The sequence below is a fragment of the Hemicordylus capensis genome, chromosome 17, assembly GCF_027244095.1.
Source record: "Hemicordylus capensis ecotype Gifberg chromosome 17, rHemCap1.1.pri, whole genome shotgun sequence".
In the NCBI taxonomy this organism is placed as follows: Eukaryota; Metazoa; Chordata; class Lepidosauria; order Squamata; family Cordylidae; genus Hemicordylus; species Hemicordylus capensis.
Genome location: NC_069673.1, coordinates 9,469,456 through 9,493,073, shown reverse-complemented (window position 1 = coordinate 9,493,073; position 23,618 = coordinate 9,469,456). Strand labels below are relative to the sequence as shown.

The 23,618-nt window shown below is 49.2% G+C and overlaps 1 protein-coding gene across 2 annotated transcripts in view; it reads left to right on the top strand.

The window, feature by feature from the left end:
- Positions 1-22,699, top strand: part of CERCAM (cerebral endothelial cell adhesion molecule) — a 33,553-nt gene extending 10,854 nt beyond the window's left edge. For both annotated transcript variants that reach the window (XM_053281661.1, XM_053281659.1), the window contains exons 2-13: positions 4,994-5,104; positions 7,429-7,546; positions 8,948-9,082; positions 9,600-9,804; positions 10,588-10,707; positions 11,643-11,719; positions 12,213-12,319; positions 13,254-13,386; positions 14,536-14,663; positions 15,526-15,729; positions 18,930-19,191; positions 21,998-22,699. In XM_053281661.1, the coding sequence (XP_053137636.1) occupies positions 4,994-5,104; positions 7,429-7,546; positions 8,948-9,082; positions 9,600-9,804; positions 10,588-10,707; positions 11,643-11,719; positions 12,213-12,319; positions 13,254-13,386; positions 14,536-14,663; positions 15,526-15,729; positions 18,930-19,176 (1,585 nt within the window). In that variant the 3' untranslated portion in view covers positions 19,177-19,191; positions 21,998-22,699. The remainder of the gene's footprint in view (positions 1-4,993; positions 5,105-7,428; positions 7,547-8,947; positions 9,083-9,599; positions 9,805-10,587; positions 10,708-11,642; positions 11,720-12,212; positions 12,320-13,253; positions 13,387-14,535; positions 14,664-15,525; positions 15,730-18,929; positions 19,192-21,997) is intronic.
- The last annotated feature ends 919 nt before the right edge of the window (positions 22,700-23,618 follow it).

The window sequence follows — 23,618 nt, the reverse complement described above, 5'->3', positions numbered from 1 at the left end:
CGAGATCGAGGGATTCCCTTCTTGTCTCTTCCAAAACTTATCCCTCACAGGCGGGTTTTACAGTCTCTTCGATGAGCTTGTAGGAAACCTTACTCCAGGAGTATAAATCATTTTGTAAAGACCGGCTGAGCTGTTTTCCATCTGTCACTTCTGTTAAACCCATGCCTAATGGTGTCTGAATCCAGTTCAAGGAAGCAGGATTTGATGATCCTAGTTCTGCTGTGTCATCTGGTGTCTATTAAAACGCTTCTGCTTTTCCTCTCTTAAACTCCCTGGTATCCTGCAGTATTTCTGGCTTGTCCAAAATTGCTGCAGAGAGGGTAAAATGTCAAAACCAAGAAAACCCTTATGCTTAGCGTTCTCGTGTGTCCAATGTGTGTCCGATAAGAGCTAGTGTGGTGTAGTGGTTTAGAGTGGTGAACTAGGACTGGGGAGACCTGAGTTCAAATCCCCATTCAGCCACAAAACTCACTGGTTGACTCTGGGCCCTTCTTTCTCAGGCACTCCTACCTTGCAAGGTTGTTGTGAGGATAAATCGGATCAAGTATCATGTTGTGAGAGTAGTGTACTGGAGGGGTGGGGTATATATATTATAATTTTTAAAAAAATAATAATTAAAATATCCTGCTCTTGAGCTCTTTGGAAGAAGAGCTGGATAATAAATAATCCACCATCTCGGCTCTGCCTCATGGGTGGGCTGGTCTTGAAAACGTTAACACTTCTTCGTTTCTTAGTTGTTGCTATTTGTTTGTGTTACTTTGCGGGCTTCAGGCCGAGATAAAGTATCCGGTCGGATTTCTGGATTTCTCTCTCCTGGAATCAGTCTAGTTGCATAGTATGTTTTAAACTGGCACTATAGTATTTTTCAAATCTTTTAAAAGCTTGTGGTAGCAAGCATGACTTGTCTGCTTCGCTAAGCAGGGTCTGCCCTGGTGTGCAACTGAATGGGAGACTACATGTGTGAGTGTTGTAAGATATTCCCCATAGGGGGTGGGGCTGTTCTGGGAAGAGCACCTGCCTCCTTGCATGCAGAAAGTTCCAAGTTCCCTCCCTGGCAGCATCTCCAAGATAGGGCAGAGAGAGACTCCTGCCTGCAACCTTGGAGAAGCCGCTGCCAGCCTGGGTAGGCAGTCCTGAGCTAGATGGACCTGACTCAGTATATGGCAGCTTCCTATGTTCCTACCATTGCAAATCTGGCCGCTGAAAGCCTGATGGTCATTACAAGAAATGCATGATAACGCACTGAATGCGGGGAAAGAATCCGCTCTTTTAGGGGTGTAAAGGTAAAGTGTGCCGTCAAGTCGGTGTCGACTCGTGGCGACCACAGAGCCCTGTGACTGTCTTTGGTAGAACACAGGAGGGGTTTACCATTGCCTCCTCCCGCACAGTGTGAGAGGATGCCTTTCAGCATCTTTCGTATATCGCTGCTGCCCAAAATAAGTGTTTCCCAATGTCTGAGAAACATACCAGCAGGAATTCGAACTGGCAGCCTTTGGCTTGATAATCAAGCCATTTCCCCACTGCAGTGTAGACCTTGTCAGAAATCACAATGAGCATTGATTCCCGCAGATGGCACCAACCACCCCTACGGGCCACCAGCTGGCCCATGTACTCATCGGGGTGGCCCCTTCCTGCCCCTTTCCCAGCTCTGTGATATTGCAGCTTTCCGAGGAGATGGGATGTTCCAGTGCAAGTCTTAACAGATATTCCGGCATGTTATGCTGCAGATATCCAGAGCTTGGAGGCAGTCTGGACACTCCTTCGCTGTACGAGGAGGTGGTGCAAAGAACTGGCTTGTTGGTGATGTGGCTGGCTGCGTTATCAGAATTAACATGTTGGGAGGTTCTGGCAGCCTCCCCAGTTGTGGCTTGTTGCTGGGAGAGGCCTGCTGACCTGCTGGAGAAGGCACAGGCTATCCGTTAAAAAGGGGAATGGATAGAAATCGGAGAAAGGCTCCACCAGGAGAGGCCTTCTGGCATTTTAACTGAACCCACAAACATTACCGAAAGATATCGTGGCCCATCAGAGAGAGAGAGAGAGAGAGAGAGAGAGAGAGAGAGGATCCAAGGAACAAAACAGGAGAATAACTTTATTGGGACCAGTTAAAACATCGCCAAGTCGCAAGCAAGCTTTTGAGTTGGCCAGGACTCTTCTTTAGGCTGTTAAGTAAAACAATAGGCTTGTTCACATAATTGGATAGGACAGGCGTCCTCCCCCCCCCACACCTTAAAAAGCAAAGTAGGAGGCAAGGGGTGGGCGTGAGGCTCCCGCCATGGGCGTGAAAGTGCTGTCTTACCCAGTGGCTGTACTCAGCTGTTTAACGAGAAAGGAAAATCGCTCCTACCCAGCGTGAGCCTCACACATGATCCTACCCAATTAGGTCGTGTGAACAAGTTGAATATGTTGGGGCAGGCAGGGGGGGGAGGCAAAGCTGAGCATGATGGGAAATCCTCAAGGTCTGCCGTTTTGTAACGGTCTTAAGATGGAATGAAGGAAGCTTTTCCAGACATGCCATGCAGTCCTAGGTGTGTCTACTCGGAATTAAGCCCCGCTGAGTTCAAACCTGCCTCGGATCGCCGTGGGTGCAGGTCAGTACCGGATTTACCCGAATCGAAGACAACTCTGAATTTAAGACGACCCCCTTAAAAAGTAGAGGTTACAAACAGGTTATACCTGGCCGTTTTTCACACAGCAAGTTTGAAGTTGCACCCCAAAACCGGTGCAAAAAGTGGGGTTTTTTAAACCCCGGATATAAATCGGGCTATAATCTGATGTGCAATGAAAAACACGAATCGTGTGTGAAGTGCTCCCCTATCACTCGCAGGGACTTCGGGGTAAATCTGGCCAATATGTGAACACCCCAACTCCATTCTGAAGGAGATATGGGCTAAAAGCCCTGTGTGAAAAACTCCCTGTGTTTACTCAAAAGGAACAGGAATCTTAATTTAAGACGATCTCCCGATTTCTAATATTAAAAAACTTGAGAGAAACCTAGTCTTCGATTCAGGTAAAAACCTAGTCTTCGATTCAGGTTGAGTGTTAACTTGGAAGTAAGCCCCAGTGTGTTCACAGTGTGTGTTTACTTTCTGTTCACACTGGGGCTTACTTACTCGGGAAAGTTTCCATAGATTTAGATTTGTCTCTGGTTTCAGATTGCGCTGAGATCTGTTGGGACAAAGAAACCATCATAGCTGTTCTCCCAGTGTTTGGGAATGCATTTTCTAGCTGTTAGAAGGATCCATCCCTCCAAACAAGATGAGCACAATATTCCTTGAATGATTTGAATTTCCATCATGCTTCTCCACTTTGTTTTCCTCCTGTTTCCTTACGGGACCCAATTTAAGCTGCTACATCTTGCATAGGGAGATTCTGCAGGACTTGAACTATATTTTGTACTGCATTTTCAGGAGGGGATTTTGAGGGGAGAGAGTGGTTATGGGGTGTGTGCGCGCATGCTGTTACACGAGGCAGCCATGGAAAAGGAAACCTGGCAAAAGCGTAAGCGGGTTTCGTCCCCCCACAAGAATGTGAGTGGAACGTTCTCCACGGAGAACTTTTAGTTGTCTCGAACGAAATCGTAAAGAAACATGGAACTCCGAGGTCTAATCTGTCTTGGCCTCTGGCTTTCCTTTTTGAAGCAGATCTCCCAGCAAATGCAGATTTTAACAGAAATTACAGGCCATGAACTATAAATACGTTCAGAGATGATGTGTTGGCATCAGCCACGCTCTGATCAGGAGCCATGGGGGAAATTAACATGTAATTTCAAGGAGTTGGCCCGGGAGAGAGAATGCTGATTTGCTGTAATAAAGCCGTCACAAGTCCAGATCCCACAACCCGCACTGCGAGAGGTTTGGGGGCTTCAGAACGTACTTGGGCTGATGGGAGAGTCCGTTGGCCTTCAGAGCAGGGTTATTTTCTAATAGCTTGAAGGCAGTTTTTCAAATTAGCTTGCAAAAGGGCTTAACTCTGTGGGATCTTTTCTAGTCTGGCTCCGTGGCATGGTGAATACTGCATTGGACTTCAGTGGTGGCGAAGTTACCCGAGTCGGGAGCAGAGCTGGTCTTGTGGTAGCAAGCATGAATTGTTCCCTTTGCTAAGCAGGGTCTGGCCTGGTTTACATTTGGATGGGTTGCTACATGTGAGCACTGCCTGCTGTAAGATATTCTCCTTAGGGGACGAACCCATAGTGCAGTAGTAGAGCATCTGCCTTGCATGCAGAAGGTCCCAAGTTTAATCCCTAGCAGCATCTTCAGGTAGGGCTGGGAAAGGCTCTTGCCTGTAGCCTTGGAGTGCTGCTGCCAGTCAGTGTAGACAGTACTGAGTTAGATGGGCCAATGGTCTGACTCAGTAGGCAGCTTGTGTGTTTGAGACCCAGCAGAGTTGTAACTTGGGGAGGGCTTGTAGCTGAGTGGTAAAGCAAATTTTTACATGCAGGAGGTCCTAGGTTCAAAGCCTGGCAGCATCTCTGAGTAGGACTGGGTAGGACCTTTGTCTGGAGAGTTGCTGCCTGTCGGTGTAGGCAGTGCTGAATTTAATGGAGCAAGGGTCTGACTCGGTAGGAGGGAGCTTCATAAATTTACATGTGTTTGCTTGTAGCCTACTTGTATTAATCATTGGTGGTATGCTAACAGGGAACCAAAGACGAGAGGGGGACCTTTTCTCAGATTCCTTTGAAAGCAGTTGTTGCTTCATTTATTTGTTGATACGTTTATATTCCCCAGAGCAGATAAACATGGTTATGTTTATCCTCACAACAACCCTGTGAGGTAGGTTGGGCTGAGAGATAAGGGAACGGCCCCAGAGTAATCCAGTTAGTTTCATGACTAAGTGGGGATTTGAACTCAGGTCTCTCTGGTCCTAGTCCAATACTCTAACCACTATACCACACTGGCTCACCCTCCACTCTTGAGGTTAATACTGGGGCTGGGTAAGGCAGAGCAGCAAGAAAATGGGGAGGGGCTGATCTCTCCTTTCCTTTTTGGATCCACAGGTGCGCGACAGATCACAATGTGGATAACACAACAGAAATGCTGCATGAATGGCTCACGGCGATGGAGACACACTATTGGCGTGTTTCATGGAGGGCTGTGGATGAGCCCAGGTGAGTGTGGATCAGCCTTGCTGGCTTCAGAAAGCCAGGGGGAGGCAACCTGGACTCTGCAGCTGTTGCTGAACTCCACCTCCCATCATCCCCAGCCACAATAAATTGTTGAACTGCCCCATGGAAAGGGTGGGGAAAATACACTGTATCTGGGCAGTAGTCCTAAAATGACCAGTCAGCTTCAAGCATCTGCTAGAGCAACATCCATCTGTGTTGTTATGTCCAGCTCTCAGCATAGATGGATGTTGCTCCAGTGGAGTTCTCCAAGGTCCTGGATAGTTCAACAACTGCTGGAGAGCCAAGGGTTGCCTCTGCCTGTCATGAGTTCTTAATAAATCCTCAAAGTACGTATAGAATGGGAGGAAGCTCATGATAGATTCAGAGAAGATGGAGCAACTGAGGAGGTGGTTAGAAGAGTACATGGCGGCACCTGCAGCTTGGTTGGGATACGGATCATGAAAACCTGCTGGTTCTGAAGTTTATCTTATTTCAGGCTGAGTGCCAGGATTTCTCTGGAAGCAGGGATCTGGGAGAGAGCCAGATGTTGGACAACAAGAAGAGAAAAGGAATCCGGAATGAGTTTTATTGAAACAAACCCTTCTACATAGCACCAGTGTTCCCAGATGTGGTTGACTACAACTCCCAGAATCCCCAAGAAAAAGCCATTGCAGCTGGGGATTCTGGGAGTTGTAGTCAACAACATTTGGGCATCCCTGATAGAGGGAACACTGCATAGCACCCATAACAGTCATTTACAGTTTACAAAGAGGTATGAAAGATGGCAGAAGAATATAAAAATGACAAAAACTATACATTGCATACCAAGAAAAATGTGTCAAGATACAGTAAAGATACATCAGAAATGCGACATGAGTTACATAGGTTGATGTACTGGTTGATACATTGTAGTACACTAAATATCTACCATTGCAATAATTAGAAAGCCAAAAATTCAATCTGTCTGTCCGTCAGTCTTTATTGGTATGGTCACAGACTAGCAAATCAAAAATTGGGTTAGCAAGCAGTGTGGTTTTTAAGTCCATATCTATCTAATAGTTCTTCAAGCGATGGGAGGAGGAAGCATCCCGTTTCCACTAGTTACTCCGCTTGTACTGGGGCATGCACTCCTGTTCATAAGTAGATACCTCAGCTTGCTTTGCTAAAACAAAACAAATTGACCCCTGTACACCTGCTTTCTTAAGCTTCTCTTCTTTGCCCCTTTGAAAAAGAATTACTCAAAGCACAAAGAGATAAATCAGATGCACGGTTGTACTGGAAAAGGAATCAGGACTTTGGAGAGCTCCGCTGGAGCAACATTCATTTCTGCTGAGAGCTGGACACAGCAACACAGACGGATGTTGCTCTAGCGGATGCTTGAAGCTCACTGGTGTTTTTTTAGGACTATTGCCCAGATGCTGTGTATTGGCCCCACCCCTTCCCTGGGGCAGGCTCTCTTGTTTAAAGTGGCCTTGCCTGATTTTCTAAGCATTCCTGACTATGATAGCTAAAAATGAAATTGCAATAGTTGAGAATGAAGCCTCCATGTTTAGAGGCAATGTACCTTTGAATACCAGTTGCTGAGGGTGGGGAAGATGGAAGAGGGCCTTCCTCTGTTTGTCAGCTTCCCAGAAGCATCTGTTGGCCAATATGGGAATTGGGATGCTGGACTTGATCTGATGCAGCAGGGAAGCTCTTAAATTCTTGCCCTATACATCCTGTTTTAGGGCAGAGGATTGAATTAATTACTCATTAGCCGTGTCCCCTGTAACATGGATTCCCAGATGTTGTTGACTACAACTCCCATCATCCCCAAGCAAAGCCATTGCAGCTGTGGATGCTGGGAGCTGTAGTCAACAACATCTGGGAATCCCTGTTACAGGGAACACTGCTCATGAGCTACTTCTCAGATGCCTAATGTTTTACTTAATTTTGTAAGCTCCAAAGCACCTTGGGAGGACAATATCTTGAAATGCATAACGTGCCCGTCTGTTACTTCCACCAGAATATTGGGGACTGAGCTGATGATCAGATGTGGGATGGGGATGTAGCTCCTTGGTCGAGCACCCGCTTTGCATGCAGAAGGTCCTGGGTTCAATTCCTGGCATTTCCAGGTTGGGCTGAAAAGGACCGCTTTGAAGCTGCTGCCAGCCAGTGTAGACAATCTAGAGCAAGATGAGCCAAGGGTCTGACTCGGTTGAAGCCCATGTGTTGGAGGATCATCTCATGACGCTATGCTGCCATCTGTTTGATATTTCTAGAGTGGCGATGTAAGAGATCCAGGCCTTGGCCTTCAGCTTACGGTCTTATGATCTTGCCTCCTGCAGATCTTTCCCTGACGAGGAAGGGCCCAAGCACTGGAGTAACCAGCGTTTTGAACATGTCATGAGGCTCAAACAGGAAGCTCTGGATTTTGCCCGGTCTGAACAGGCCGATTACATTTTGGTAAGACAATCCAGTATTTGGATGGGGGGCGGTAAGGTGAGGTGGTGAGATTGCTACGCCAGGTCCCCTGCACAGTACCCTCTTCTTGCATTCTGTTCACATTTTCCAGACATCTGGGCTTCTTTTTTAAAAAAAATCATATGAACATATGAAGCTGCTGCCATTCTGAGTCAGACCCTTGGTCCACCCAGCTCAGTGTTGTCTACACGGACTGGCAGCAACTCTCTAAGGTTTTAGGTAAGAGTTCTTCCCAGCCTTTCTTGGAGACTGAAGCTGAGATCTTCTGCACATAAAGCAATTGCTGTTTAAATCTGAGCTGTGGATGCTCCTGGTTATGTGGAGCTGCCTTCTACTGAGTCAGACTATTGGTCCATCTTGCTCAGTACTGCATGCACTGACCGGCAGCAGCAGCACTTCAGGGTTTCAGGCAGGGGTCTTTCCCTCAGAGGAGTGTGAGCTGTGTTCCTCGTGGGAGGGATTCTGAGATGTCGTTGATGGCAGCTCCTGTTATCCCCAGCCAAAGGCCATTGCAGTTGGGGATGATGGGAGTTGTAGTCCATAACGCCTGGCAATCCCTGTTAAAGGGAAACACTGGTTGGGATGCTGTGCTATACCGCTGGGTTGTCACCCCTTCTCAAAGAAGGGGTGGTGACTCTGGGCCTCTTAGCCTAACCTACCTCACAGGGTTGTTGTGAGGATACAAATAAGCATGTATCCTCGGAGGAACAGCGGGATATAAAGGTAGAAAATAAATTAAATAATAATAAAGATGTGGACATCCCAGATTATTCAGGGGTTCTGAGACCTGGGCCCCCAGACATTGGACTACAACTCCCATCATCCCCAGCTTCTGTCCATTGTGGCAGCAGATAGTGGGAGTCGTAGTCCAACAGCATCGGGGGACCCAAATTTGAGAACCCCTGGCACCTCATTACTCCCGTGAAGGGTCTTCCCGTGTCGTCATCTTCCTCATTGTGCCCGTCCCCTGGCTTCCTTTGACTTGCCCTCACCCCCTCCCACCTTGCCTCAGCCCACCAATGTCCTTCCACTCCTGGAGCGGCCATTTTGAAAACCCTTATGGACACACAATCTCCCCGGCAACGAGGCGTGGTACCTGCCTGACCTCCACCACAGGGCCTTCTCTTCCAACACGGCTTCTAGGAACATAAGAAGCTGCCACCTACTGAGTCAGACCCTTGGTCCATCTAGCTCAGGATTGCCTACACTGACCGGCAGCAGCTTTCCAAGGTTACAGGCAGGAGTCTCTCCCAGCCCTACCTGGAGAGATGCTGCCAGGGATTGAACCTGGGACTTCCTCCAAGCAAAGCAGAGGTTCTCCCCCTGAGCTATGGCCTCATCCCCTTCTGTTGAAACAAGGTGCATATTTAATTCTGTCCTTAGTTTGTCGACACAGATGCCATCCTGACGAGTGACCAGACATTGAGGTTCCTCATTGCTCAGAACAAATCCATTGTTGCGCCCATGTTGGACTCGCAGACATACTACTCCAACTTCTGGTGTGGGATTACTCCTCAGGTAAGCCAGTGGGGTGCAGAAACCTGAGACCTTTGGATGCTTTCCCACTGAGGCTCACGTGTATTCTCCCATCCAAATACAAACCAGGACAGCCCCTGCTTAGCAAAGGGGCCAATTCATGTTGGGTCTCCTCCCCAACCTTGGGAGTTGTCACCCAGAGGACGTTGGACTACAACTTCCATCATTCCTTTGGCCTTTGTGGCTGGGGATGATGGGAGTTGGAGTCCAGTGCCATCAGGGGGACTTGAGACCGAGAAACCCCTGCTTTAGAAGGAGGGTGGGATAGAAATATAGATGAAAACAATTCCATCCGTGCACCAAAGTTGGATCGCCAAAGTTAGATCTCCACCCAACTGTAGAGTGGTTTTCCCTGGCGTTGTGGCTTCATTCAAAAACCCTATAAGATGTTTCTGATTGGGGCGGCCCTTGGCGGCCAGGAGTGAGTTTCTGCTTGGGTGGCAAATAGTTCTGACTGCGTCTTCTAGCCACAGCGTTCTGTGTGTCTCATGCTTGCCAGGGTTACTACCGCAGGACCGCCGACTACTTCCCCACCAAGAACCGGCAGCGTGTGGGATGCTTTGCGGTCCCCATGGTCTACGCTGCCTTCTTGATCGACCTGCGGAAAGAGGACACCACCAGCCTGGCCTTCTATCCTCCCCATTCTGGCTACTCCTGGCCCTTTGACGACATCATTGTCTTTGCCTATTCCTGCCAAGTTGCAGGTGAGACCTGTAGGGGAGAAGCCAAGGAGTTCCTAGCATTCAGTAGTACACTGGCTGGCCTCCAGACTAAGTGACTCATGAGTAGTTCCATGGATAGTAATGGGGCAAGCTAGTCATGATGAACTTGTCCCATCAATTTCATGGGGCTACTCATGAGTCACTTAGTCTGGAGGCCAGCCACTACCAACAATTTGTGTTTGGGTAGTACTTTTGCAACATATACGATACGGATACGATACGATACGGATACGATACGATACGGATACGATACGATACGGATATGATACTAAAAATACTAAATTATATTACTAAATACTCAAAAATACTATAATATTTTTGAGTATTTAGGGTGCTTAACATCTGAAGAGCCCTGCTGGATCAAATGATTGAGTTCAGCATCCTGTTTCCTACAGGGGTGAAGGCAGGTGCCTACCAAGGCACAAAAGAAACATCTGATATTCAGATAGGTTGTCTCTGAACATGGAAGTTCTATATAGCCATCACAGCTGAAAGGCGCATAGATTGCCTTCTGCTGAGCTGGACCCTTGGCTCAGATTGCTCAAGGTGGTCTGTTCTACTCAGCCAGGGGTCTTTTCCGGCCCACTTCGACGACCTTGCTGGACTACAACTCCCATCTTCCCCAGCCACCGTGACTGAAGGCTGTGGATGATGGGAGTTGTAGTCCAACAACATCTGGGGGCGCCTGTTGGAGAACACCAAGAGCACTGGGGATGTAGCTGTCCGCGTGGGGACGGCAGTTTATTTTCTGTCTCCTGTGCGTAGGAGCCCAGATGTACTTGTGTAACCAGGAAAACTTTGGCTTCATCAACGTCCCTGTGAAGGCACACCACACGCTGGTAGATGAAGACATCAATTTCGTACACCTTATCCTGGAGGCCATGGGTGAGTGTGCATACTTTAAAAAAGAGTGTCCTGGCCCACAGGCGATACTGCCTGGAGAGCACAGAACCAGCCGGGTTGTGAAACTCACTGGGTGACGTTGGACCAGTCCGCTTTTCTCCATCTTACCTATCGTTTGGGGGTTGCTGTGAGGATAAAAAGCAGGGTACTAATCATGGCAAAAGCCTGATAGCCATTGCATGAGAGCCAGCGTGGTGTAGTGGTTAGAGTGCTGGACTGGGACCGGGGAGACCCGAGTTCAAATCCCCATTCAGCCATGATACTAGCTGGGTGACTCTGGGCCAGTCGCTTCTCTCTCAGCCTAACCTACTTCACAGGGTTGTTGTGAGGAGAAACTCAAGTATGTAGTACACCACTCTGGGCTCCTTGGAGGAAGAGCAGGATATAAATGTAATAATAATAATAATAATTGTTTTTAAAGGACTGCCATACAGCTCATTCAGAGATCATGAAGCTCTTTGGTGGAGAGATCGTCCACCAGAGATGGAACAGACCTCATTGGTTGCTTTGAAGCCCGTTTAGACAACCTTTCCCCCACCAGGGGAGAGCTGTTAATTAATTAGAACTCCTCCCCCCCTCCGCTGCTGTCCCTGTTGCTTGATGATCTTGTTGTTAAGTTGCCATCTTATTTGATCCAGATTGTTGTAAGCTGCCTTGTGTCCAATTTGCAGAGAAAGATGGGCTACAAAAATTACAAGCACATCATAATAAAATGCTAGCCTGGGCTAATAAAATAAGTACGTCATAATAAAATGTTATAGGTACGTGATGATAAAACAACACGATGAAATAATCTCCCCTCCCCTTCTTTTTGGACAATGTCCTAATATGCAAGGATTCTTTAAAACAACAACAACAACCCACAGCCCTAGATATGGGAGTGTGACTCTGCTCTCTCTCTTGTGTCTCTCTTTCAGTGGATGGCTCTCCCATGACTCCCTCCCGCCACGTTTACCTCTCCCCGAAGCACCCCACCAAAATTGGGTTTGATGAGGTAAGAAGGAGCTCTTTGCGGATGCAGAGAATTGGGACTGGATTCTTGACTGGATTCTGTAGATCCAGTTGGCTTTCAATGTGGGGTGTTGCAGGGGGTTGTCAAAAGCAATTGGCTGCGATAATACTGGAGTTACCTGACTTGACCTCCATCTTAGCAACCCAGGTGGAGTGTTTGTAGCTCAGGGGCGGAGCATCTGCTTGGCTTGCAGAAGGTCCCCGGTTCCATCCCTGGCGGCATCTCCAGGTAGGGCTGGGATCGACGCCTGCCTGAAACCTTGGAGAGCTGCTGCCAGTCAGTGCAGAGCTAGATGGACTGACTCTGTATAAGGAAAACTTCCTGGATCACCCAGTTTGTTCTGGACGCTGACAGCAGCGCCCCCATCTTCTCGGGCCAGATATGGCAAAGGCTACTGACGTCCCAGGCAGGGCGGGGCGGCCTCTGTCCAGGTGTTGGACCGCAGCGAGATCTCTTTCACGTCTCTGTCTCTTAGGTTTTCCTGATCAACTTGGCGCGGCGTCCAGACCGTCGGCAGCGCATGCTGAGCGCACTCTTGGAATTGGAAATCGATCCTGTGGTGGTAAACGCTGTGGATGGGAGGTGATGGAGGGCTTTGGTTTTTGGTTTTGGAAAGCTAAAAATCGGGGGACTGCATCTATAATGTTTGTCTCTGTCTCAAATCTTGCCTTGCCTTGCCTTGACTCACTCTCCTTCCTTCCTTCCTTCCTTCCTTCCTTCCTTCCTTCCTTCCTTCCTTCCTTCCTCTTTTTCTTCCTTCTCTCTCTACATATATATTTTCCTTCTCTCTCTCTCTCTTCCTTTTCTTTTCTCTCTCTCTTTTTCCTTTCTTCCTTTCCTCCCTCTGTCTCTTCCTCTCTCTCTTTCTTTTCCTCCCTCCCTCTCTCTCTTTTTCTCTTCTTTTCTCTCTCTTTTCCCTTTCTTCCTTTCCTCCCTCTGTCTCTTCCTCTCTCTCTTTCTTTTCCTCCCTCCCTCTCTCTCTTTTTCTCTTCTTTTCTCTCTCTTTTTCCTTTCTTCCTTTCCTCCCTCTGTCTCTTCCTCTCTCTCTTTCTTTTCCTCCCTCCCTCTCTCTCTTTTTCTCTTCTTTTCTCTCTCTTTTTCCTTTCTTCCTTTCCTCCCTCTGTCTCTTCCTCTCTCTCTTTCTTTTCCTCCCTCCCTCTCTCTCTTTTTCTCTTCTTTTCTCTCTCTTTTCCCTTTCTTCCTTTCCTCCCTCTGTCTCTTCCTCTCTCTCTTTCTTTTCCTCCCTCCCTCTCTCTCTTTTTCTCTTCTTTTCTCTCTCTTTTTCCTTTCTTCCTTTCCTCCCTCTGTCTCTCTCTCTCTGTCTCTCTCTCTCTCTTTTCCTCCCTCCCTCTCTTTCTTTCCCTTAAGGCTTATACTTAACTTGCATTGACTTGTTTTTTAAACAATCTCTTTTAATCAGCAGCATTAAATTGTGTTAATCCATTTAAACAGCAGAGAGCGATTGAAACCCTAATCATGCCCGTAAAAGGAACCCCTCCTCTTCTCTTCTCCCCAGTGCCCTGAACAGCAGCGATATCAAGAAACTGGGAGTGAACCTCCTCCCGGGTTATTACGATCCCTTTTCGGGCAGGACACTCACCAAGGGGGAGGTTGGCTGCTTCCTCAGCCACCATCGTGTGTGGAAAGAGGTAAGGGCTCAGGCAGAACTGGCTAAAATGTGAGCCACTCCTAACATGTGGCTAGTCCTCATGGTTGAAGAGAAGCTTCCAATGGCATTTAAAACATTTTTTAACCCTGCCTTTCTTCCCGGAAGCTCAGAGCAGCATACACTTCTTTTTATCCTCACAACCCTGTGAGGTAGGTTAGGGTGAGAGGGAGTAATGGGCCCCAGATTACACCAGTGAGCTTCAGGGCTGAAGGGGATTTGAACCCAAGTCTCCCCATGATCCAAAACACACTATCCTAGGGTGTCCAGACTTCCAGTGGTGGTTGTACCACAACATCCATCACCCCTGACAATTGGGGTTGGGGATGATGGGAGTTGTAGGCCAGCATCTGCTGGGGTGGTCGGACACCCCTGCTCTATGCACTACACTGCACTGTCTCACTCCAGGCTGTTTTAAGGAGAATCGGGAAAAGTTGTTCTCTGTTGTGAAGAATCTATATATATATAAAATACTAAGGTGGTCCGTGGCAAACGGTGTGTGGCAAGCTCCATCCACACAGTGCTTTACCAATCGGAGGTAACAGAGCAGGAGCACCATGGTGATTGGGCAGTGGGAATTCCATATGCAGATAGGGACGAAGAGCTTGTGATGGTCAAGGTCAGCTGGAATGCAGCTATTACTGGTGGGAAGATTGTAAAGGAGAGAAGAGAGAAAGAGAGAGAACGGCAGGGAGGGTTCGTCTAGCATCTCTCTGTGACCAGGAATGGCTCCCCCAAGGTCTTTTCCTGCCTGTCTGGAATCTTCTTCTGAATGGAGATGCCCGAAATTGGATCTCTATGTAAACTGTGTTGGCTGTGCTCTGGCAGGCAATGCAGGTTTCCGCCAATGCCTAGGATTTCTTTGCTTGCTGCCAATATAATATATGTTACGGTCATGAAATGTTGGAGTTGGAAGGGACCTTAGAGGTGCTCTAGTCCAGCCCCCTGATCTGCGCAGGAAACTGCGACAGCATCCCTGAGTCAGACCATTGGTTTGTCCAGCTCAGTACTGTCGACACTCGCTGCCAGTCTGTGTAGACAATACTGAGCTAGATGGACCAATGGTCTGACTCCGTCTATGGCAGCTTCCTATGTTCCTATGTACCAGAGCTCTTGTTCTGTGTGTTTCCAGATAGTGGAGCGAGGGCTGGAGAAATCCATGGTGTTAGAAGATGACGTGCGCTTTGAAGCCTATTTCAAGAAGCGGCTTTTGCGGCTGATGGACGACCTGGAGTGGGCACAGCTGGAATGGGATCTGATGTACGTTGGGTTCGTTTTCGTTAGCCAATGGTGATGGGGCAAGTTCCAACTGCAGAACAAAATCCAAGATGTAGGAAGCTGGCTTATATGAAGTCAGAGCATTGGGCCAGCATTGTCAACCCTGACTGGCAGCAGCTCAAAACCTACACTGACTGGCAGCAGCTATGTTAGTCACAGACCGAGACGGTTCTCCATGACAGCAGCGTTGTTTGGTTCTGCTTTATTTCTTCTGTTTCCTTTCTGAAGGAAGCTTTAACAATAACAATGGGCTGAGTCCTAAACAATAAAGAGCAATTCAGCGACAATTCATGTTAGGCACGGTCAATGATGCAGTAAATAGATTCAATTACGTGTCAAATTCCTCCAATAGCCAATACAATCTAGAAGGCATGTCGACAAACAAAACCGTGCGATCAGCTTTCCAGAGCTCAATAGTGCCACAAAAATATCAATATTTCCAAAACTGAAAAGATAGTATGAAATCAATAAATAAACAATAACGCAACATTTCAAATACAAATAAAGCTGGAGTTGGAAGGAACTGAATCTAGGACCCTCTGTCTCCAAAAGCTTGAGCTCTACTGCCGAGTTTAAGAAATATATAAACACGGGAAGCTGCCTTATACTGAGTCAGACCCTTGGTCCAGCTAGCTTAGTATTGTCTTCACGGACTGGCAGCAGCTCTTCTGGGTTCCAGGCAGGGGTCTTGCCCGGCCTTTCCTGGAGATGCTGTGAGGGATCAAACCCAGGACCTCCAGCATGCAAAGCCGATGCTCGACCACTGAGCTACGGCACCGATCCTGCGTTTCTGGCTGGCACCTTACACTGAGTGGACTCAACTAGTCTCCGCTTGTATTTTCAGCTACCTGGGCAGGAAACAAGTGAACCTGGAGGATGAAGAGCCGGTGGAGGACGTGCGGAATCTCGTGGTTCCGGAATATTCCTACTGGACTCTGGCCTACGTGATCTCTCAGCAGGGGGCTCGGAAACTGATCGATGCCGATCCGCTCCCCAAAATTCTGCCCGTGGATGAATTTCTGCCCGTCATGTATGACAAACACCCCAAGTAAGTGGAGGCACAGGCAGTGTAACGAAATCTCTTGGACGCTTGGAAATTTTTTTTAAAAGTAGATTTTTCTCTAGGGAGGACGCAGGCTGGGTGGGTGTGCTGCCAACTTACAAGGCCTGGGAGGCCAATTCTGCAAACCAGCCTCTAAATTCTGCTGGGGCTCCGAGCCACTCTGCCTCGTAAGCGAAATGACATGCCTGCCCTCTCACTTCTCTTCCCCTTGGCTGGGCTGCTGCCTCTTAAGGGAAAACATCTGCTCGGATGAGCTCATCCACTCCTTCCCGGCTGCAGACTGTGGAAAAGAATCATCAGCAAGTCTCCAGGAGGGAGGAGGAGGAGGAGGAGGGCGGGAGAGTTGGGGAAAGCCTCGACATGGCCTGGGAATGGTGGGAAGGGAGCTGGTTCGGCCGCTTGCTGGAACGCTGGATTGGAGTCCGTGGGCTGGAGCGAATCGGTGTGATTTCAGTGAGGCAGGAATTTCATGAATGTGGCACTTGGCCGGGCTCCCCGACTCGCCCTCGGCCGGGCTCCCCGACTCGCCCTGCTTATCTGACCAATCTCACGCCCAGAATTTTAGAGCCACAGTCCCTGTTGCTAAGGTCTCTGTGCCCACCTGGGATTTCTTCTTTCCCACTTAGCAGCAAAGCTCCCCGCTGCCAACCTCGTAGCTGCAAATGTAATGGATGAGCATAGAATTTTAGAGATGGGAGGAGCCCTAGAGGTTCTCTAGACCAACCCCCCCTGCTCAGTTCAGGAATCCTCTACCACAGGGCTGCAGAAGGTTGCCCCCCCACCCTCTGCTGCTATTGGACTGCAGCTCCTGCCACCCCCAGGATAGGGATGATGGGGTTTTTAGTTCAACATCTGCAGGAGGACCAAGGTTGTGGCGCCCTGTGGTGGAGGATTCCTGACAGCCTCTGTTTGGAAACCTCCGGCGAAGGAGAGCCAACCATGGCACGAGACAGTTAGAAGATTCTCCCTAATATCTAGCCTGAATCTGTTTCCTGAAGTTCCAGTGCCAATGATTTTAGACAATGTTGGAGGTTGCTGGACATAAGCCGATGCTCTGGCACTGAGTTATGGCCCCGTCCCCCAAAACGTCAGTCGTCGGAAGGAGCAGAAGAAGCTGCCACCAACTGAGTCAGACCATTGTTTCGTGGAGCTTAGGATTGTCGGCACTGATTGGCAGCAGCTCGCCAAGCTTTTCGGACAAGAATTTTTCTCAGCCCTACCTGGAGATGCTGCCAGGGATGATATCTGGGACCTTCTGCATGCAAAGCAGATGTGGCTTCAGCCCCGCAGCGGAGGGTCCAACATTCAACACCCTAGCCTCATTCTCATGATTAAGGCATGAGAAGCACCAAGCTAGTAGGGTAACCATGCGTGAAGATCAAGGGAGGATGAGGAGGAAGAGGAGCGGAAAACAATCGTGTGGAAGCCGGGAGCCAAGTAGGGCGGCTTTTTGGCCACCCTCGATAAAATCCTGGGGACGGAATGTGAGTGGGCCATGACAGTCAATACTTATATACCGCTTCCCAACCCAAAGTTCCCAAAGCAGTTTACATATTTAGAAAGGAAGAAAGATGGCTCCCTGTCCCCGAAGGGCTCACAATCTCAAAAAAGAAACCTAAGAGAGACACCAGCAACAACCCCTGGAGGGGTGCTGTGCTGGGGACGGAGAGGGCCAGTTGCTCTCCCCCTGCGAGACTCGCCACTTCAAAAAGGTGCCTCTTTGCTCAGTTCACAGGGGCCTGATTGGAAGGCATCCGGCTCTCCTCCCTGGCCTCCTACCCTGGTTTGGACCGCGAAAGCAGGCCAGCCACTGTTTCCTCGAGCTTGGCTCTGGGGGGATACGAGAGGCTGGGGTGGAGTGGGGAGCTTCTACAGCCTCCTGTTTCTGCCTCGGACTAGGCCACCCGAAGCGGCACGAGAGCTTCGGATGACAGCCGTCTCCTCTTGCTGCATCATTTCCCGCGAATTGCCTGGGCTTTTACTCGAGACGGGGAATGTGATTTGCAGGCGGCAGGCCGGAGCCGAGCCAAGTCTCTTGGCCATGTTTTCCGACTTTCCATCCCAGCCAGGCTCTTGATCCAAACCAGAACTTCACCTGGTTGTTTCTGGCTCGGGATACGCTGGCCCGAATCGCTCCAAACGGCTGAACTCTGTCTGGCGATGCTTGGAGAGTTTATGCTGCTGGCAGCGGTGCTTTTTGCTCAGCTCTCCAGGCATGTGATGGCTCAGGGCACTTATTCTCTTAATTAGAGACATATTCTCTTTATGTAGCAGGGGGAGAGCAACTGGCCCTATCCATCCCCAGCACAGCATCCCTCCAGTGGCTGTTGCTGGGGCCGGTAATCTTATGTTTCCTGTGAGCCCTTTGGGGTGTGTCTGTGTGTGTGTGTGTGTGTGTGTGTACGTGTACGCACACATACACACACACTCACACACACCCCGCCTTGGGAACTTTTGTTGAAAAGCGGTAAATAAATATTCGCCGTCCTTCAGGTCCATCCAGACCTAGAGAGGAGATGCCGTCGGATGCCGGGGAAGAATCTGTAGCCATTGACTCAGTCAGGCTGTGTGACTGAGCTGTGTCTGGCTGAGCTTTCATCAGATGAGTTTCTAGTCCTCTTGATAGCCCAAGATCAGTGAGATGTATCGAATATGAGGCAGTGCCTGGAGAATTGTACGGCTGGCCGAGAATGCATGTCACTTGCTCCTCCCTGGCATGGTCCATATTTTTGGTCGAATTTTGGGGAATCCTGCTTCATTTAGTGGTAGAACATCTGCTTTTCATGCAGAAGGTTCCAAGTTCCCTCCCTGGCAGCATCTCCAAGATCGGGCTTAGAGAGAGACTCCTGCCTGCAACCTTGGAGAAGCCGCTGCCAGTCAGGGTAGACAATACTGAGTTAGAAGGCCCAAGGGTCTGACTCAGTATATAGCAGCATCCTGTTAGGGGATAGGGCCACAGCTCTTTGCACGCAGAAGAGCCCAGGTTCAATCCTTGGCAGCATCTCCAGGTAGGGCGGGGAAAGACTCCTGCCTGAAACCTTGGAGAGCTGCTGCCAGTCAGTGTTGACCATGGGCCATTGGCCTATAAAGGCTGTTCGTTTGTGTATGAATCTGATGTTTGGATGGAGTTTGCTGGCTATTGGCCGAAATAAAGAGCTCGATGCTTTCTCTCTCCTCTCCCCCAGCGAAGAGTACAAAAAGCATTTTGCCCGCCGGGACCTGCGGGCGTACTCGGTGCGCCCTCTGCTGGTCTACCCGACTCACTACACCGGAGACGCCAAGTGGGTGAGTGACACCGAGACCTCCACCATCTGGGACGATGACGCCCGCAAGACAGACTGGAGCGGCTCCCAGAAGACCCTGAAGGACGCCCGGGGCGAGGGCCGCACGACCGGACACCCCTTCCGCCCGGCCTCCAGGGATGAGCTATAACGGCTGCCCCGTAAGGTAAGCTTGGTGAACTAGCTGGGCAACAGATGTGAAAGCCTTGGAGAGGAGACATAGGTTGCTGGCAGACGGCTCCAGTTCCCACAATCCACTGCTCCCTTGGACATCCTTCTCCAACCCGTGTCTTAGATTTGTTGGTTCTGGCTCTCCGAGTTTGCTTTTCGCAGAGATTGCAGTTATGATTGGAAATTATAGAAGTCACAGCGACGGTTGCTTTAACATGGCTTTAGATTAGAACAAGACACGCAGATTTTTCTCCCATAGGCGGAATCCCATTTCTTTCCTCCCTTTGTGTGTGAATTCAGATGTAACAGCAGGAGAGAGGGCATGCCCTCAACTCCTGCCTGTGGGCTTCTCAGAGGCATCTGATGGGCCACTGTGGGAAACAGGATGCTGGACTAGATGGGCCTCCTTGGGCCTGATCCCGCAGGGCTGTGCTTATGTACTTATGTACAAAGTAGCTCCCAGGTTTTCAGATGCCGGATTCTCTACTACACTGACTGGCAGCAGCTCTGACACAGGCTGGCAGCAGCAGCTTCAGGTTTTCAGATGGGTTTTTCCCAGCTGTTCCTGGAGTTTCCAGGGATTGATCCTGGACCTTCTGCATGAAGATCATTTCCTCTTCAACTGAGCTATGGCTCCATCCTCTAAAATATAGGAAGCTGCCTCCTACTGAGGCCATTCACACAAGCGAAAACTGTGTTCTACCCGGGTTTGGGAGCTGTGTGTACTCCCAATTTTCGGTTGTGTGGAAGCAAGGGAAGAGGAAAACCTGAGTAGCTTTTCTTCTGACGTTGCATCCACACGATGAGGCTGTTCTCACAAGCAGTCAAGACAGGTCTAACCTGGCTGTTAAATGAGGTTAAGCTTAACCCTGTTTAACTGACCGTGTGTCAACACCGGCTGCTTTCAGCCGGCACTGAGGGGCACCCATTCATCGGTGGCAGCAGGGGGGATACATACTCACGCAGTGCATTGTGGGATTTCCGGGGTCCGGGACATAGGAAGCTGCCATATACTGAGTCAGACCCTTGGTCCACCTAGCACAGTATTGTCTACACAGACTGGCAGCAGCATCTCCAAGGTTGCAGGCGGGAGTCTCTCTCAGCCCTATCTTGGAGATGCTGCCCGGGAGGGAACTGGGAAACTTCTGTGTGCCAGCATGCAGGGCCTCTTCCCAGACCTGCCCCATCCCCTAAGGGGGGAAGATCTTCCAGTGCTCACACATGTCGTCTCCCATTCAAATGCAAACCAGGGTGAACCCTGCTTAGCAAAGGGGACCCTTTGCTAACCCTGCTTAGCCATACGGAGTTAGATGGACCAATGGTATATTGGTCCATCAGTATATAGTAGCTTTTCTATGTTCCCCTGAGTTATGGCCTTTCCCTTGCGACTCTGGGAGGTGTTTATCACTGGAAGGATCTTGATCTCTGTGCTGGAAGCCCCGTCTGTTAAACATTCGACCTGGAGGCAACGGAAACTGGACGGGTCTGGATTGCAGGCTGAACTTGGACCTTTTCCCGATAGAAATGCTGGGCTCTTCTCCCGATGCAGCCCGTCGGTCTGGCCTTGGGCCGGTCGTGCCTGGTTGTCACCACCTCTTTGCTCCGTGGCTGACTTCTTTTGGTCCCCAGCGGAGCCTGCCTTTCTCTGGGTCAACCAGGGAGCCTTTGGGAAGCTGAAAGGCTCTGCTGATATTTGTTCAGGCTCAACATTGCTGAGCTTTGAATCAGTCGGGGCAGGAAATCTCCGAGAAACCGCTTGGATTCCAGGATAAACAAATCATCCCGTTCGGACTGCAGCTGGCTTGCTGGGCAGAAAAGCCTTCCTTTCCAGCTGGATCAGCGCAGGCATTTTAAAAAAAAATCTCTTGTTGATATTGAATGTTTACGTTCAATAGGACAAAATGAAGTGACCAAGGACTGTGTGTAGCTCAGTGGCGGAGGGTGAAACCTCTCTCTGAAATTCTGAACAGTGGCTGCCAGTCAGAGCTGACCGTCCTGAGCGAGGTGGACCAATTGACTCAGTTGGGGACGAGCCCGCTCCGGATTTCCTGCACCCAGGAGGGGGGTGCACTAGATGACCTCTGATGCCTCCTCTGTGATTCTATACATATACAGCTCTTTTCCGAAAGCGTTTTTGCCACGGAGATTTCAAAACATACCCTCGTCATAGTTGGAAGGACGCTGTGCCTTCATAGAACGCTAGTAGCATAACACTTCTGTATTTGTGAAAAACGGAGCGCAGTGTAGTGGTTAGAGGGTTGGATTTGGGACAGGGAGACCCGAGTTCGAATCCCCCCTTCAGCTATGAAACTCGCCGCGTGACTCTGGGCCAGTCATTTCTCTCTTAGACTAACCTACCACACACGTTGTTGTGGGGATGAACATAACCATGTACGTTGCTTTGGACTCCTTGGAGGAAAAGAAAGGGGATGAATGAATGAATGAAGATTAGATAAAAATGTAACCAGTAGAAAACCCCCACAGATCTTTTGAGGAAGGAGTGACCTCCCTAGATTGCTAGGATCTAGAGCTTCCTTGATCCTGGACTAGGAATGGCCGACCTCAGTTCAAATCCCCATTCGGCCATGAAACTCACTGAGTGGCATTGGACCCGTCACTTATCTCTTGGTCTGGCCTGCCTCTCAGGGTTGTTGTGGGGATAAACATAACCACATAGACCACTCCAGACGCCTTGGAGGAAGAGCAGCCTAGAAAGGTGAAAATAAATGAAACATTTGTGCTACCCAGATGACGGTGCCATTTTGGGCTGGATGGTTATCGTTTTGTCCCTTTCCTTCCAGGGTTACCTTCTGCACTCCATGCAAGTGATGAACGTAGGAGAGCTGGACGCTACCTTGGGACTCTGGGTTTGCTTGAACGGCTGGAACAAGAAGGCGCTGGGTTTGCTTGAACGGGACTCTGGGTTTGCTTGAACGGCTTGAACAAGAAGGCGCCTGTGTGCAGGATTCGCACCCAGGACCAGCTTGTGTTTGACTCTGGAATCTCCTTGGCTGGTTGAGCAACAACAGATTTCTCCTTTGCAATCTCCTGGTGACACAGCTTCTCTCGTGGGATGGATTGGAACTGTCTTGGATCAGGTCCCTTTGGGTGCCTTTCCACCCCTCCAGTAGGGAACCTGAGATTCAGACTTTGCTACAGTTTATATGAGTTGGTTTGTGCAGACGTTTGCTTTGGAAAGTCTGTTCTTGTGTTCTAAATGATTAGAACAGCCTGTTTGGAATGGGTGCAAAGTTTTCTATTCTGGTTGCATTGGCATGGAAGCTAAAGAGAGACACTGTCTTGATCAAAAAGCTACTGGGATTCCTCGTGAACTTCAGGGCAATTATCCCAGGGCAAAAATAAGACTGTTTTTCTACGAAATTTTAGCCTGGAATCAGCACACCAATTCTTCAGTCCTTTGTTCCGGGGTGTGTGTGTGTGTGTGTGTTAAACTGAACAAAGCAAGCTCAATTCCAGATTAAATATTTAAATTTGTGAAAGTATGCACTCACTAGAGTCTCTTTTCCTTACTGTCTGTTATGGTTGCCAACTTTTTTCTCCCATCGGGGCTCCTGTGCCTTCAGCCGCTGCATGACTGGCAGGAAGTCAGCATGCAAATTTGCTTTGCCATTTCGTATCCAAAATATGTGTTTGTGCGCACACGCGTCTCTGTGTGTGTGTGCCAAATTTCTGCTGGTCACACAAACTGCACAAGGCGTAAGAGTCCTCACGGGGGGTGGGGGTGGAGTTGGCAACCTTTTGTGTCTTGTTGTGTGGACTTTTGGGGGCACCTGACTCAAGGGGCCATAAATGATCACAAGAAACCCTGGTTTTGGATGTGCAATGAATTAAGCAAGTATGCATCTGTAGAATTCACTGGCATGCTCCTTTCAGGTGTTTGGGGCTTTTCAATATGTTGTTCTCGAGAGTTTCAGGCAGAAGTTTCCCCCTCCCCATCCCACCCCACCCCAAAATCATAACACTTGAGCTGCCAAAGATGAAACCTGGATCCTCCGAAAGTGTGTCTTTGCGACCACTGAACAATGAACCCTTTCCTAGCTTCCGCATCTTTAGATTTCCTCTTCCACTATGAGGACTAGAAACTTTGAGTCTTTCCGGATGAAAACTCCGCTGCTCTCCGGTCCTTGGAGAGTAATTCTGCCAGTTCTTCATGTGGATTTCTCTACTGCTGTCACCACTATGAATATTTATATACCACTTTTCAACAAATGTTCTCCAGCTGGTTTAGCTAGAAAGAATATACAAATAAGATGGTTCTTATTTTTTCTATACAAATAAGATGGTCCCCTGTCCCCACAGGGCTCACAATTTAAAAAAAGAAGCACAAGGGAGACACCAGCTACAGGCTGTGGAGGGATACGGTGCTGGGGATGGATAGGGCCAGTTGCTCTCCTCCTGCTA